Genomic DNA, 19246 nt, shown 5'->3' with positions numbered 1-19246 from the left:
AAAACACTAGAGTTGAACCGAACGAAAAAAAATATAATAATAATAATGATGATGATAATAATAATAATAATAATAAAAATAATAATAATGAAACTAATATAACAAAATAATAGTCATACATAACCAGAACACAAATAACGTAAAAAAAAAACAATAGAAAGAAAAATTACACGTTTATTTATTTCGCAGATATATTTCAAATAAATCGCGACATCTAATACTTTAATGAGACTCGCCTAATTATTTTTATTTATTATGAAAAAATTTGTGTATATTATAAAAGATTGTAAAATATGCAATTAAATGCTTTAGCTACAATGTATAAAGAAAAAACTTAACAAAACAAAAGCCGCGATAAACCGTTTTCATATAGCTAATGTATTATTGTAAGTGTTTTGTCTTACTGTTTAAATAATATTGTCGTACATACATTTTGCAATGATTGTATATATATATATATATATATATATATATAAATAGGTGTGTGTGAACAATGTTTTATAATATAAATACTATAGGGGAAATATTGAGAAATCGAAAAAACCGACTAACATCTATACAACTGCAGTTTAAATTAAATAATATTATATATTATATGCATACGACTTGTACAATTCCTATGCGTATACTACAAATATCTTTAGTTAATTATTTAGTAGTAAGTTATATTACATATTTACACGACACATTTTTTATTTAAATATTAGAAAAAATATATAAGAAAACGCTAAAACTCGCTTAAAGACGGAGATCGATAGTTTTTCGTTAAAAAAAAAAAAAATAATAATATAATAATAAATATATAAAAACCACTGGTTATGTTTCGAGAAACGATCTATATAGTTTTATGTATATCATTATTCATTATTATTATTATAATATTTATTATTATTTAAGTTAGAGGCTAAGTAAAAAAAAAAAAAAGGAAAAAAGAAACGATAACACATTTTTAAATAAAATACCTACAACGACGCTATATTATTATAATAATATCATCGCATCACACTCGAACGCGTCCAACTCGGGGACTTATTATAATATTCTACATCATTATATTGCGGCATATACACGTTTCGTTAAATACACATATACATAATATCTAAATAGTAAAAACACATTGCGTTATGTATTGTATATTTAGCCTAATAGTATAATCTCATATAAACGTAGTAACTTAAATTGTATTTTATGTATATTTATATAATATGTACACGTTTAAACATTATGTTTTTTAACATATTATAATATTATAAAATGTCGACACTCTGGAGCCGATGGATTTTTAAAAAGGTACACCTAAATATGCTAAAATAATACACATTAATATTATTAACCGTATACGCGATTAAAATATATTTTATGTACCTATACCGCGTTTACCCTAACTTTTTGTAATTTCAAACATTATTTGTTTTCCATTGGAGGTTTCTTATTTTTCCGGTTAATCTACGACTGCATTTTATTATACTATTGTGTTTGAGCGAGATTCGGGATAAGAGACGGTGCTCGTTCGGAAGAATTATGAATATAAGATATTCCTATATGAATGGTCTATACGAATAGCCTGAGTACGAATTTTACGGTATACGGACGGCGCAGAAATTCGTTCGCGTGGAACGGCGTCGAGGGACATTCTCGTTGGTGTTAATATCGTAGCCAAATCTGTTTCCGAAATTAATCGATATAATATAATATTATACCTATAAATGCTTAGACTCGTACACGGCATTTTCTGGCTACTCTTATAAATATAAATGCCAAAACGTTTGTTCGGAAAAAAAAGTAGGCGTTAGTAAGAAATAAGTCGGTCTCTTCCCCGCGAATATAATTTGCGTTATATCATGTTATGTAAAATAGATTAAGACTTACGTCGTACTCGGACTTACGATGTTACAGTACTTAAACGGATTGCATCGGGTAATGATGGTGTAGGTGATGTGGTGGCGGTGGTAGCGATTGTAGTTGATGGTGTACGTGGTGCATGTGCATCGGCGGGTGGGCAGCGGCGGTGGCGGCGGCTCCAGAGTAGTGCAACGGTCACTGATGGTGTTTGATGGGCCCGTTGCCGTGGTGGCCGCCAATGACCTGCATGTGATGTTGGTGATTGGCGTTGGCGCTACCGTTGCTGTTGTTGTTGTTGTTGGACTGCTGCTGCTGCTGTTGTTGCTGCTGCTGCTGTTGCACGGCCTGCCGCTGGCTGTTCTTCTTGTTCTTCATGCGCCTGTTCTGGAACCATATTTTCACTTGGCGTTCGGACAACGCCAGGTTCCGAGCCAGCTCCCAGCGCTTCTGCTTGGACACGTACGCGTTGAACAGAAACTCCTTTTCCAGCTCCAGCGTTTGGAACTTCGAATACGGTTTTCTCTTCTTGCGCACGGTCACCTGACCCGTCCACTCCAACGGGTTAGTTCCGACACCCATCCCGATGCTCGACAGCGAACCTGCGAGTACACAAAACGAACGGCGTTAATATAATAAAATATATACCTGTGAAAAATTGCTAGTGAAATGTTCAACTGTACGCGTCGATGAGACGTTTCGCATTATTTCATTATTACTAAATTTTAACAACTTATAATATAATAATTAATAAATATATTTATTTTATTACTAAAATATGTATACGTAATATTCATCTAAATAAGATTATTTATTTATTCTTGAGAACTGAGTGCAGAGTTATTCTGTATCGTAAGTATAACAAAGTTGAAATCAAGTTCTTTGGAATTAAAAGTAATTTAATTTTTTATTGAAACGCTACTTAAAAAGTTACGTGTAACTATTAACGTCACGCGTATTATTATATACCAAATACCGCATGATATTTATCGCAATTATGTTATGTATAGGTACATGATAGTTATTTTCGATACTACTAGTTCTAATATTTATCATAATATGTATTAAATAGTATTTATCATACAATTGCGTGATACGTCTTCATTGAACTTCATTTCACCACTCGTCTAGGGATTCGCGTTGAGATTATTTTAATTCGATAATAGTTGCAACTCAAAGCGGTATCGAAAGTAGAATCAATTTTGAACCAATAAACGACCATCGCGGGTTATTTTATGAATTTACACCAGACTGGTGCCGGCATAAACGTATTTATTTTTTTCCATAAGCGGATCGAAAAACATTTTTATTTTTACAACGAAATAACATTAAATACGTCACGGTCGATTTGTGCGCGTATTATATGGAATGATATGTTTACGGCCGGTTTGGCGCCTTTAAGCCAGCGCTCGATCAAATACCCATTATAAAATCGGCGGTCGGCTTGGCCAAAAGCCTATCATCTGTACATACAGTGTCTGCGGTATACAGTCCGCGCGTATACCTGCAAGATTTGAACATCGGTCATTTGAATATTTTTTCTTATTTAAATCGTCAAATCGCTCTGTATAAAACCTTTTACACAATGTATATACATTTCGTCGATCAACGCACGGTTATAATATGTACACGACAAATGCGTTGCAGCGGGTGATCGCACGGTATAATATGTGCCGTATAATATACACATATACACGCACGCCTTTATGTCGTATATCGTCGTTTAGGCATAGGTGAACGCTGCAGGTATATATACTACACGCGTAAATAGACTGCAGGGGCATTCGTGTTTCGTCGAAGCGTTATAGGACCGGTGACGATTTCGTTTGAAAACTGCAATTTTTCGGGGTTTTTATATCTGTTTCTCGTCTGCGGATAACATCCCTCGTACCCGCGGTTGGGGTGAAATTCGCAAACAACCGCCCCTGACGCTCTCGGTATATATGGCCCGTACCCGATAAAATATATATATATAAATGAATAAGCGCGTTATTATATATTATCATGCGTACGGGTCGGGGTTGTTTTTTTTTTTTTTTGAGAATTTCGAAATACACGTTCGTTTTGTCTTTTAGATTTATAAAATACTATATATATATATACCTATGCGTACTCTACACTTATATAATGTAATCGGCTGTTATATGCGTATATATACAGTAAACGAATTTCACGCCAGAAAATAAAGGTATTAAATTATACACATTATACATTGTCTTAAACAATATAATATATTATTATGAAATGCGTTCGTACACATTTATAGATAGTATTATACATAGAAGCGGAAAATATCGTGAATTGTTGCGCAGGCGATAGTGTTGCGTCAAACAAGGGTTGATTTCTGTTCGATTTCGTAATGCTACAGCGCCGCCGGTCGGAATTCGTCCGACGAAATTCATGTCGTTCGCACCGCGGCCTGATATATGACTTCCGAATAGAAGTCAGCCACCAGACGTGTCGTCCATATCCGTGTGTACCACGCTCGGTATACGCGTAATGCGTATAGATGTTAATATACTATATATTAACGGGAGAAAATTAATATACGGTCGGACTGGTGCCGCAGCTGTCCGGGGACACTGCGGCGCACAAACCGTCGCAGCCGCGTGTCGGCGACTCGGAAAATTAAAAAACGCGTTTTTTTTTCGTTCGCGACACAACGATATATTATTATATGTATATTATGTAGATTATATTGAAGTGTGGGAGACGCGCGTGACGTATAATATGTAAAATATTATAAAACACGCCCGGCGACGGGGGCAGACGGGTCGCGCGCGCTTAGGAACTAATAATAATAAGCAGATGTTATATCGAGTATATAAACGGAATTTAAATTTTTCTACGCGCTCACACACAAGCTCACGTATACATTATTTGTACGCGTACGTGTGTGTGTATGCACGCGCGTGGTAATAGTGCGCGCACACGCGTTATGGTTGTAATATTATTATTATTATATATTACGTTCCTCCGAAATGGCACTCGGAGTGTCGTCGACGTACACGGCTTATATTAAGTAATATAAGTATAATAACAGTCTCGCATATACGGAACCGACAGTGGTCGTCAACATTTGCGTAGCAGTGGCTATATAACACGCTGCAGTAGCTATATATGTGACTATATAATTAATAAATGTATGTGTGTGTGTGTGTGTGTTGTACTGCATTGATATCGGGGTTTAAAAGTTACAGTAGCAAGAAGAAATTACGGGAAGCACTATGACCTCTATATAGTTTTTTACCGCTGTATATATTATAATATCATCGTGTTAGGCGTAATTTGTTGTGTGTATAAAAAACGTATAAAATTAATAAATTAAAAACAAAGCGGTAAGAGTTAAACCTAACGCTGGGCTTACTGCATGTAAAGATGTTGATTTTTAAAACACGGTGAGTCGAGTATAGACGATGAAAGGTGCCGCTGCATCAGCTCAAACCAAACATTTTTGATAGAATAAAATAAATTTCTTGTTGACATAGTAAAAAACAAAATATTTTCAAAAATAATCTGCAGAGGTATTAAAAAGTTGCAATGATAACTATTAGAAGTCATTAATTAGTATATAAGCGTTAATCGTGCCTTTTGGAATAAAATATATTAATGATGAATCTTCTTAATGGTTTTAAAAAGTAGAAATACCGAATCCCCCTTACAACCCCTAACCACTTTAAAACCAGTATATCCATAATTTTGTAATGTAGGCATAATATCTAGTGGTATATAGCATTTTACTGTGAAATATATATAATTTTAAGAACTCACGGCTGCGTGAGTGACGAAAAATAATGAAACCTGTTTGAGTCCTTAACCTAATTATTGAAAAATTTAGAAATACACGTAGACAGTAAAAACATTAAGAATAGCGTCTAATTGAGAAACATAACTGTTTTAAACGAACTACATGTTTTTTAAAAACACTACAAGCTTGCGGTATTGTGAACAAACGAAAAGATATTTTTAGAATTTAAAAAGCATCCAATATCTTTATAGAATATTATTTACTATACATGAATTTTTGAAATATGTGTTCAGTCGATTTAGTATTAAACGGCTTAAATATTTTCATTTCAACACGTTTTTATAAAGGTAGTTATATATATATGTTATAAACAAAATGCCTGTTTTTTACATAATGTACACATAGCACAAACAGTTTAGGACCCAATAATACAATGAATTTAATTTAAACATGGTATAGGTATCTTCAGCGATGTGGACGTAGCTGTTGGTGAGTTTATATAAGTTAAAAATGATTTTCGTCTTCGATGATATTACAATATTTTAGTTAATCGGGTGACGATCGACTTGCAGTATAAGGACCGGTGGTAGTTGTAGTTATAAAAAGTATCTCAAGCCATAAAGGTGTCACGAATGACGGTAATAAAAACACCTAAGTACATTTTAGTTAAGAGTATAGTTTCGCCGGCGTTTAAACGCGTCCGCGGTCAGCGGAGTTGACGTTTTGGTCATTTTTGATATTGTGGGCTGCAAAGTATGATAGTATAGCCATTATGCCTACATATATACGGCACGCACGGGACAGGGAATTCAGATCGCTGTGGCGCGGGAGCTTTTAATCCGGTAAAACTTATCGGTCGTCGGCGTCCGCGATCCTCCGGGGACTACTATACAGTTTCGATATGATGTACATAAAGTATCTAAATGATGGCCGCGCGAATTTGTGCAAACAAAATGAATAATATACCGTACAATGAAATAATAATAATAATAATAATAATAATAATAATAATGGTTTGCATCAACTGAATAAAATTCGTCACAGTGAAAACACCTATACATCCCGTTATGGGCGGCGACCGAGTGCAGAAAAACCCGCGTATTGTAAAAGATGCGCGAATATAAGGGTGCGGACGCCACCGCCGTACTTCGCCGCGGGGACAGCTGCAAATTACGCGCGGTGGAACGCGACATCGGTATTAGATCGGTCGGTCTGTCGGCGGTGACGCGATACATTGCAATATTATGTACTAATATGTCATTCGATTTTAACGTTTTTTATTATTTTTTCACTCGTTTTCTATTTTCGCTGAAATCATAAATTATCTCCGTGATAACATTTTCACGTCATGCGTTTTTTTTATAGCTCACTGGTTTTTCTTCGTTTCCGACGGGCTGCATCACGGCAACTCGCGAGCCACGCAAATAACACGTATATTTTTACATAATAATGTATTTCGATGTGATACGCGCGATGGTACCACACGCGTACGACCGGCCAGCTAACTACACACACACACACACACACATAATATAGCAATTTAATGATATCATAATATTATAATGACGTGCGCATCGTATGCATAAACTTGAATATTACACTCGTCATGTAATACCCATGTCGAGAAACTACGAAAAAACTGGTCTAGAGCGGTTTTCGCGAGCGCGTTCACACGGTACACCGAAATCAAAACCTCTGCCGTACTATGATATTATTATTATTATTATTATTATTTAAATTCGTAGACGCAGTACGCGTTTAACACTATTGGGCGGACAACGAATTCGGTAGCAATCGAACGGTGTACTATCGTCATCGTTATTTATTATCATTAGTATTATTTTATTATAATTTGAGCCCGCGCGCGCGGTGTATATATAGGTTGTATAGGCATAGGTACGACGACGACCCGATACCGATGCCGCTCTGCGTGAGTGCTGCGCTGACCGTGTGTAGTACGTACATATTATAATATATATATATACACACAATGATGATGACGATAATAATAATACACGCGGCGGCATCGACGTCGAACTGCCGCAGAGACAGCTGACCTACCCGTCCAATAAAATCGTATACTTTACGGCCGCCCGTCCTTTTGTACGCGGACGGACGCCCGTGCACGTATCGCCTCTGTTGCTCGTACCGCACAACAATAATAATAATATTATAAGCTATATATATATACGCGGCTGCCGCTGCACCATATATACATACATACATATATATATATATTATTATATATGTCATGTGTGCTGTACACCACCACTCTGCTGCAGCAGTACCCACCCACACCGACGTGCATACGAGACGACACATTTACCTATACAGCGGACGGGCGTGGAAGAGAAGTGGTATTATACAGAAAGAGAAGAAGACGAAAAGAAAAAAAAGGCCGTAATATATTATGTCATTACGCGCGTCGTGTTTGTTTTGAAATCGTATATTTATGTCCAAATTTTTGTACAAGTCTCCGACCCCGCGGCACGTATGTGTCGTTCTCGGAACCCACAAACGGGTCAAACGTCGTCGTTGTCGTTTTTATTATTATTATTATTACTATTATATATTCGTCTCTCCGAGCGGGTAAAAACTGCTGCAGAAGTGTGACGCGAACATTATTTTTTTATACGATACACGAGAGACGCGGATAAGACGCGACCGCGATATTTATAATATAATATACGCGTACACGCCATTATTATTAACGTGACGAGTCCGTTCAAAACGAGTACGTACCTGTGGGCGGGTAAGGCGTCGACGTGACGGGATCGTGCGAACTCCCGTAGTTCCTGAGCGGCAACGACGACGGAGGCGGTGGCGGCGGCGGCTGGTACGCGTTGTCGTGGCCGAACGGGCCGGCGGCCGGGCCGTCAGCCGAGCCGGACGTCATGCGCGACGAGTTGTTGCCGCCCCGGTCGTCGCCAGGGCTGCCGGACTGCAGGTACGTCGGCTGCGGCGTGTCGGCCGGGCCGCCGCCGCCGCCGCCGGACGGGTGTCGGGACGCCGAAGCGGCGGCTGCGGCTGCGGCGGCGGCTGCCGCGGCGACGGACGACGACGACGACGAAGACGTGGTGGTGGTGTACGGCGAATAGTTGGTGCACCACGACTGCGAGAACTGGTGATGGTGGTCGGCGGCCGACGGCGGTCCTGCGGAACTGCTGCACGGCGTCACGCCGCCGTTGGTGTATTTGCTGGCGAGGCCGCCGCCACTGCCGCCACCGCCGCCGAGACCGCCGCCGCAATAGTCGGTGGCCGCGGGTGACCAGAACGGCAGGCCGGTGGGTGGTTTGCGGCCGCCGCCACCGCCGCCGTCCATGGACGTCCGGTGATGGTGGTGATGGTGATGATGGTGGCCACCGCTGGCGTCCGCGGCCAGGTTGTAATAGGTCGGCGCGGCCGGCTGATGGTGGTGGTGGTGATGAGGCGGAGCGGCGTACTGGTCGAACGCGGCGTGGTCGACGACGGCGGGCGAGTACGCGTTCCACTGGTGATGCGAGTGTCTGATGACACCCGCCGAACCGGCGGCAGTGTCCATGCACTCGTAACCGCCGCCGCCGCCGCCGCCTCCACCGCCGCCGCCAATGGAATGCGATTGCAACCGCTTTGCCGGTATGTGCAACAGAGGCGGTGGCTGCTGTTGCTGTTGCTGTGGCGGTGGTGTGACGGAGGAAGTGATCGGCGTGGACGACGGCGACGTCTTAATGACGGCCGCCGGCGCGGCGCGCCCGATGTCCACCGACGGTGGCTGCAGCGACACGGACGACGGAGGCGGTGGTGCCGGCGGGCTGTCCTCGTACAGGCCGCCGTTCATCATCGTCCACCAACTCAGCCCGGGTCCGGCTGTCGGGGTCGGGCACCCTGCACCGGTGGTAACATCGTGTTCACCGCCACCGTACAGCGTACCGACGGCAGCGTCCCCGAGGTCGCCGATGATGATAATTGTTGTGGTTTCGGACGGGGTTTAGGTGACAGACGACCGCAGGCGTAGGTGATTTCGGTGTAGTAGACGATGTCGGCAGAGTTCAGACGTCGGTCGGCGTTAGGTCAGGGTCGGCAACAGAACACAAGAAGACAAGTCCAGATCAGTTTAGAGTATATAACGGTTTTACATATCATATATACATATATATATATATATTGCGTGCGCGTGAATAGTTGTATTTATTACATTTATATATATATATTATTTATATTATTTATATGTATGTATAAATCGCTGCCGCTTAACCGCCAGACGAGGCGCGCGAGCGATTATTACGACGACGCGATCATGAACGGCCGAGGATTCTTTTGAGTGTCGAACAAAAAAAAAAATTCAAGTACGGACGCATATAAGCTTGCGGTGAAAAAAAAATCCGTTGGGAGAATTACGATCGCGCCCGCTTCACTTTTGAAAAATTATAAATAAAAAAAATAAAACAACGATAAAAAAAAATAAATAAAAATAAAAACCAAAAATGCAAAACTTAGCAGGAGACGACGATGTTTTAATGTTATTATATTATCGTGTATGCGAAATACGCGACGGAACTACCGAGACCGCGGACGGCGCGTGTGCGTGTGCGGCGGAGGTCCGAAGTTTCGTACGCACGGTGCACGAGAGCGGACTGACGTGAGAAGTGACGACCGCCGATGACGGGTGACGACACACCGCGCCCGACGGCTCACAAACGGGCCGACGCGAGCGCGTAGTAGTTGTCGTTGGTGTTTAGCGGCGTGCACCGTCGTCGTGCGCCCGTTCGCGTGCGCGTGTGTGAGCGCGCGCCGCGCTCCCGTCTCTCGCATCCGTCCGACCGCCGCGCCGCTCGGCGGACCGGCCTCGGACTATGCCATTGCCGTCGGCGCTCGCGACAGCGCTGCTCTCAGGGCTGTCGTCCGGATAGAGCCGCTGCTGCTGCCGTAGCTACCGTATCTTATGTACACAATACGCGTTACAGAGTCGAAACATTATTATTATTATTATATTTTTCATGTCCGCCGCCGTCGCCATAACGATATCAAAGGCGCCCTTTCGTCGCCGCGATATATAATGATAATGGCGCGCGCCCTCGAGGTTTTTTGTCGTTTCTGCACGAGCATATTATTATAATCGTAATTCAAATTGGATACCTTTAATATCGGAAATTTTGAGATAACAAACTAACTATCTTATTAAAGATATATCATCGGGTTTGACCGTCATCACCTATGTTTCTCTTGAACTACGCAGAATTTATGTTAAAAATATTATAAATATTATTGACTTTTATCTGAGAATAATACATAGTTCAATTCAGTCTGTCCATTATAGAAATTAGCATGTTTAACCATTTGAGTACAGATATACACATAACTATGTAGTATAATCCGGAATATATAATATAAGTAGATAAATGTGAAATATTAGTCTCAATCATTCAATCATGATAAAAATAATAATAATAATTCGTCATATGTAGTTATATACATAAAATGAGTTAAATTATTGTATACCTATCATAAAAAATAATTTTAAATAATTTGATTAAACTCCTTTTATATAATCTCATATGGATCTTGTTTATTCGAAATTCGACCGATACTTTATAATCGAAATACCTAGTCATATATATTCCATATTGTATAGCTGCAGTTGTACAGCTTATGTAATATAACTATATTATACCAGAAAACATAAATCTAAATTGACTCGTTGACGTATTTTAAACGCTATATTTTTATGTGTATATACCTACATTTGGGTTTGAAAACCTACAGATGGAAATCGGCCTATATAATAATAACATCTATATTATTTTGTAACGTGAAGAGTGATTTAGAAAAATATATAATATGTATATATTATTATTATACCTATAGGTAGGTATACATAATATCTGAAACCTACAGCAGATTTCGAGTAAGATATATGTATGAGGTACACATATATATATATATACTTATTTAATGACGTTCATATATACATATATGTATATAATACATAAATATACCTACGAAATTAACAAATCCGGATTCCGGTTCTATATATCTGCGTTTAATATGCATAAGGAACCGGCTCGTCAAAAATAATATATTAATATTATTAGTCACGTCCAAAAAAATCCGATGACTTGCTATGTATATATATATATATATATATATATATATATTATATGACGTACAAAACTATTTGAAAACTATGCGCGGTACACTGCAAGATGGATAATATATAGATATTTACAATCCTTCTGGAAATAGGCACCACCATTATTATGTATACCTATATAGTATATATACATATATACTAATAATAATAATATATATATTATGTATGTAATATGAAAACCCATTACGGACGACGGTCTGACGGTAAAATAAATTGTATTTCTGACCTCAACCCTTTTAGAGTTTACGAGAGATAACGGTCGTATACGCTATACGTATATAAGCTGCAACTATATATATATAGTATATTATATACGTATATGGCTTATATATTTAATACGAGTGTATCGATATACGGTATGATGTATATTCCGGACGTCTGAGCGGCGACTTTTGAAATACGAATTCGAATAACGGACGCCATATACGATATAATACAGCATGACGTAAATATAATGTGTATTATACGTATATATACTTATATGATGTGTACATGGTTATAACTTATAACCGTTAAAACGCACTGCAGTATACAGCATTACGCGACAGATTATATATCGATAGGTAGGTGTAAATACTGAATTTATACAAAATATGAGCTGGCGGTGGATGGATTTGCACCGGTATGTATAGAGAAAAGAAAAATGAATAGAGAAGATCCAAAAAATGTGAAGGGAAAATAATAAATACCTATAAATAAAAAGGAAATGGCGCGTTAAAAGACGCAACGCGTGCGCTCAAAATCGCAACGTACCTTACACAATATATATAGGTATATAAAATATTAGCAGCTTGACAACAAAGGTCACACACAGACAGCGATTAGTCGTGTATATATATATAGGTACACGGCGCGGGACGCTATATATACTATGTCGAATGTCTATACACATGTGTATATACATTGTACTTACGACAAATTTTTCTTTTTATATTATTGGCGACACAACAAAAGCGGTGTTGACTCTCGAAACGTGGGGCTGATGCCGACTATGTGCAGTATAATACATTAATATACATGTATATACAAATATATATAGGACATGTATTGTGCAGAATAATAGCAACACATACTCGCAATCATTGTATGTATTATTATGCACCTATATATACAAAGCATCTTTGCGATGATCCTTTGACTATATACATACACACAACATTTTAGTCACAGCCCCTCGACGAAACGTCAAATATTATATTATATATATATATGGGGTACGCCTAGCTTTACGTATCGCGAGAAAAGAGGGCTCGACAACAAAAACTCGAGAAAAGAGAAAACAAAAAAAAGTGTATAATATAGGTTATAGGCTGCAGCGGCCGAGGGAGACTTTTCAGCATTAGGTCGTTGGTGTGTGTGTGTGTGTTTGGGGGGGAGGGTGAAAACCGGGAGACTGTATAATACTGCATGGCGTCGTCGTTATTACATTATAACCGGTGAGATGGAAAATTGTGCATTGTGCACGGCGGCGGCGGCATCGTCGTCGACGGCTAAAGAACGACGGGCGCTATATAGACAAATATATGTATTATATGTGTGTATATATATATAATAGCTGATGTACAAAATCATTACATTGTAGTACATTTGTGTCTCGAGATAGGGGATCGCCGCCGAATTCAATCTGTAAGTGCAGTCGTGCCGCTGCAGCAGGCGAACGGTGTTCGAATTTTATGACGCGTATGTATGGAAAACAAACGACCGAATATAATATAATAATCTGTTTCTCGTATCTCCCTCACCGTCATCACTATAGCTCGAAAAACAGTTTTCTAGGGAAAAAAAAATAATACAAAAACATTTCTCGGAGTATGTATATGTATATATATATATATCGAGTATATATGGGCGGCAGGCGATGAGCAGATGAGACGACCGCATTTTTAATATTTATAAGGAGGTTTCTACGTGGAATATATATAAAGATGTCAGACGCGTACTTATACACATAATGTATATAATTATATTAAGATGTCGTCGTCGCGGTCCACCTGCGCCGCTCGACGCGTATAATACAATTTCCCTCAAATATATATGATAATATTAAATTATCTACGTAAAGTAATCACGCAGACGACGATGATATTATAATATATTACAGTGATGATAATAATAATAATAATAATAATATATTATAACTATACGCTATAGCTACAGCCGCCGTCGACTGCTGTATAGATTGAGATCGGCTAGCTATATGACCGGTCGCGGCGACGGCGAACGCCGCCATCTTTGTGCGCGCATGTCGGCTCATTATACGATTTTCGACTGGTCCGCAGACGCGCCGCCGCGGGAGGTCCCGAGTCCGGACCGCGCATGCACACCACTACTCGTTATCTACTACATATTACATATTATATACTATTTTTGAGTATTTTTTATACGAAATATAATTTAGCTAAACAATTTTATTTGTATATATTAAGTTAACAAATATGATTTAACGACAGTGTAGGCACATATAATATATATTATTATTAGTGCAAATACCTATACACGGAGTTATGCAAAATATAATAGGTTATAGATATCTATATATATATATATATATAATAAATATTTACCTAATACCGTGTATGGTGTTTCACCGTTTTTGTCCTATAACTATGTATAGTCTACAATAACTAATTCTATTTTTATTAGGTATATATATTTTAGAAAACAATCACTATATAATTTACAGTAGATTTAATACTGTGTTTTTAATCAATATTTATTAATATTTAAAATCATTTATGATTTTTCTAAACTCTAAATACAAAATATAAACAATAAAGATTGTAGTTACATAATATAATTATATGTGCCCTAACGTTTTGAACTCGGTAGCTAGATTACTTAACATGCGTGAAACCATTAGAGATGTATAGGTATATAGTATGACATAGTAAATGCGTGATCGAGTGTGTATAGAAGGGAACACGGTGAATTACCACGAATAAAAAAATATATATATATGTAGGTAATAGGTATTATATCTACCTATACAAATTCAAGTCGTTATTTGATAGACTATATAGTAAAAATAAAAAAAAATACTAAGAATAAAATTAACTTCATGAAATAACTATATAACAATAGTAGACCTATACATATCACATATTATGTAGGTATAATTAGCAGGTACGCGCGAAAATGATAGCACGCGACGTCGCTCACTGAAAAATTGCATATAGCTAACAATATAATAACATATACTACTAAATATATTTAACGCAAGTTGGAACATATAATTATAAACATTATAGGTAATATAATGTAATCATCGCGTGTTTAAAGTAGGGAAAAATAACGATAGATTATGTTTGTGCATCATGAATTCAATATAATTACCTTGGACGCTGGCCAGAGTGATAGCAGGCAAGAAACAGTGCAACCTGTAAACACAAACAAATAAACATATTTGATCATTTTGCAGTTACAGTCAATTTTTTTGGGTACATAAATAAATAACATACAAATCATATTTTAGCACAATATAGGTATAGGTACATGACGTATGCACACGATCGTGTTGTATTATGATAATATTATATTCACATATCGGAAGCAGGGGGGAGACCCAACTCTGCTGCACGCATCGCTGCACTGCAATGCACTGCATGCTGCACGCGTGAATACGGGACAAAACACGAACGTATTATAATATATAGGTATAGATAAATTAATAAGTATATAGAGCGCGTGTGCTATTTGCGTTTAGTATTATATTATACATGGTAGGTACCTACATTTATGTATAGGTACTATACAAGTAGATAAACCACGTAAATAAAATATATTAGCGCTAATATAATAGGGCTGTGGTATTTAGAATTTCGCGCCCTCGAGAGTGCTGCTGCTTATAATTATTATAATTTATAGCGTGATATAGCTAAATATAAAATGGTATTCACTATAATATAATCATATTACAATAAATATAATAAATATATTTATTTTATCTACGATGTAAACGCGGGGTAGTTTATGTAAAGACATTTCTGTATAAGACTTGCAATATTTTATTTTATTTTATTTTATTTTTACTATTAAGAATTGATAATAGCAGGTATATAATATATTGTTAATATAATATATGCATAGGTATAACAGTAAACTCTAAGACATTCGATAAAATATTTTTCTTGCTTGAATACTGACTAAAAACTGTTTTAATTATATTGAATAAGTTTTCCCCGAATGAATTAAATAATAATAATAAATATATATTTGTATTTTACTTTTAATAATTCATAAATAATGTGTACACATATCATACATATAATTATTTTAATCCCTTCAGAGATCTTGTCACCCGATTTAATAAAGTAATAAATATATATATATTTATGATATTACTAATATCATCAGGTGTATTATTATACCTATTATTGAATATTGAATGTATTATATATTATATATATTATACATTATACTGTATATAATTATGATGAGATAATATAATTTATATTTAAGTATATACATATATATCGTTATAATCGTTGAGAACTGACATATCTAATATAGTACCTAATAATATATTATATTGGTATATACACGACTGTAAGTATATGGGTATTGAGGAGACATTCCCATTGGCATATGTAGTATGTATTATGTACGAAGTATATATATATATATATATTGTATACATTGTATGGACGTATGGGTTATGTATAAGTCTTAATAGATTTATTACATTATCATAATAATGTACAGCTATCCTGTAGCTTCACTAGGACTCGTGAGATAAATAAGAAATATTTTTCGTTATTTATTTTATTTTTTTGTACCAATTTAAAGTGCACTCAAGCATATAATATATACATATAGTAACATCATAGTATTTTTCTACTAAATTATAGGTATAGCGGGTGTTATAAAAGCCCTTTACATTATATGTATATATATAATAATAATTTCACTGCATAAACTCAAGTGCTGCAGGTCTGTGATGATATAATACGATATATATGCACGTGATTTTTCGTAGATACCTAGCTAATTCATATATACATGTATATTTCATATAATGTGTTTTTTCATCTTTAATATCGTATACTTCAGCGGTCACATATGTTTCTGTTGATGACGACAATAAATCTTTAGGATAAGAATAATCGTCGCCGTCGCCGTAGCTATAGCGTAATATACTCATTGTATAGCAGCTAATAAATAAATCACTTAACCCGCATACTATATAAATTATATTTATAATACCGTTTACGTATATAATTATCATACAGAGTTATTATCATATTGTTAATAAAATATATTAACATAAATATACGAGTGCAACAATGCAACTACATACTTGTATAATAACGACGAATATAACATTACAACAACGATGACATTCGTCCATTTGTAATTATATATTTTTTATATACAAGAAAAAAGTAGTGAGACTCAGTAGCGAAGTCAGAATGTTTGAAAGAGGTTTCAATGATCTTAAGAATTTAAATTTTAGATAAAATAAAAAATGTTATGCCACACACCCCCTCCAACTGTGCATGTCCTAATATAATGTTTACCTCCCTTTGGTCCACCTTGAAAAAGATCCTTGTGCCACCACTGTATAGAGTATTATGTACCAACTCTAAGTATAGCTTTCTAGCTGCATGAATGTTTTTAATCAACTATGAACGTTACTATTAAATATTTAATTTATTGCAGCTTAGGGTAAATATATAAAATTAAATATAGGTACTTAAGTATAATTTTATTGCACCAACAGATCACGGATATATATATTTTTTAAAAAGCCAATGTTATATTTATATTTAAGTATCTTCGCGAGTCTGCACTATCCTATCTACGTATTTCATCACTGTGATATAGGTATATATATATAGTTATTCATTAACTTGGCTTGACGCATAACTATATTTATACATATAAATATATCATAGCCGTTATTGGTTAAATTATATACCTAATGTTATGTCGTACGTCTATACCGACTATACCCTTGTCCCTTATAGCTTTCTATATATTATATTTGTTTATACATTTACAGGGTGCGAGTCTATTGTACTCGTAGATATAATATATATAAATCATAATCTCTAAGACGGAATATACTGCGCCATTACACGTGCAGATCTGGTTTCAGAATAAGTACAATTTCCGGTTACAGCGGTATTGATGACCGACGTCGAACTTCTTATCATGACATGTACCTACTTTGTGTGTATATATACATCGTGTATGGTATATTATTGTAGATTGTACTGTATTATAATAAAACACAGTATTGTTAATGTATATGTAGTCATCAGCAGTTTCCAGTACGTAAACCAAAAAAAAAAAAAAAAAAATTAGGGAGTTAAAAATTACAAATTAAAAGTTATATAATATGTGTAAGTAAAAATATTTTTATATACGATTTGATTTCGAAGAAGAAGCTAGTGTTTAAATCTCAATCAACTATGTGTTTACTTAACTACACTTGGTGCTATTGGAATACGATAAAAAAATATAAATATTATAATTATAGAGAATTGAAGATCTGCTATAATACTCCAGGAATACACACGTATAATATTTGTACACGCATATATATAATAAGTGTGTACGATAGCCAATATATTAAATAATATATACTATAAATATATATCCTATATACGCCTTACTATCTTAACTATAGCGAAAACTCTAGCACATATGGACCTGAAATATGTTGCTATCGAATACGCATCTGGTACAATATCATTATACGCATACATGTGTAATATAATACATAGATACATAAGTAGCATATGCGTGCGAGCAGGTCACACACATACACACAAATATATATAAATATTGATATAATTATATTTATAATGTTATATAATATATAACAAACAACATTTTCTACATTATATCACGTCCATTTATGCATTATAAAATGCATTTACTAAATAAGTTATAATAATGTTTAAAATTTTCATTAAAAACCTCAAAAACTAAATATCTATATCACCACTACATGCAGGATATAATTGCTTGCTTATACATAATAACAATTTAAATATTTAAAAATACTATAAAAAAATAATAATAATACTATAACACTATATACAATACTATAGTGTTTATTACATATGGCCTTAAAGTAAATATATATTACATTAGGTATATACTTGAAAACTATATTTAAACGTATAATTGTATAATATTGGTGAAATATAAAAATAATAGATGATAACTAGACTAAACAGCTATAAGTTTGTATATCCAACACCTTATTTTGATATATATATATATATATATTAAATGTATAATATATTATGTGATAAGTATAGGTATCATAATAAAATATATTTCAGGGATCACTAAAATTTGAAACATCCTAAATTCCTAAATTGGCATTCCAAAAGTAATAATTATAATAATGATCTGTTTATTATGCAATATAATATGTACCTATAATGGATATACTATACTGTATATATAATTTCCCTTTTTTTTATATACCTGTATAACTACTAACAAAAACTTTAAAAAATAAAAAAATATATATATATATCCATAATTTTATTTTTAATTCAGTAATATTTTTG

At 35.7% G+C, this 19246-nt stretch overlaps 1 protein-coding gene across 1 annotated transcript in view; it reads right to left on the bottom strand.

Annotated features, from left to right (window-relative positions):
- Nucleotides 1–214: 214 nt before the first annotated feature.
- Nucleotides 215–19246, bottom strand: part of LOC113551252 (homeobox protein abdominal-A homolog) — a 67973-nt gene continuing 48941 nt past the window's right edge. The window contains exons 4-6 of the mRNA XM_026953383.1: nt 15051–15094; nt 8330–9451; nt 215–2441 (exon numbers count right to left, since the gene is read on the bottom strand). Of these exons, the coding sequence (XP_026809184.1) occupies nt 2038–2441; nt 8330–9407 (1482 nt within the window). The 5' untranslated portion in view covers nt 9408–9451; nt 15051–15094 and the 3' untranslated portion in view covers nt 215–2037. The remainder of the gene's footprint in view (nt 2442–8329; nt 9452–15050; nt 15095–19246) is intronic.

The sequence above is a fragment of the Rhopalosiphum maidis genome, chromosome 2 (assembly GCF_003676215.2).
Source record: "Rhopalosiphum maidis isolate BTI-1 chromosome 2, ASM367621v3, whole genome shotgun sequence".
Lineage (NCBI taxonomy): Eukaryota > Metazoa > Arthropoda > Insecta > Hemiptera > Aphididae > Rhopalosiphum > Rhopalosiphum maidis.
This window is presented reverse-complemented; position numbering and strand designations above follow the sequence as displayed.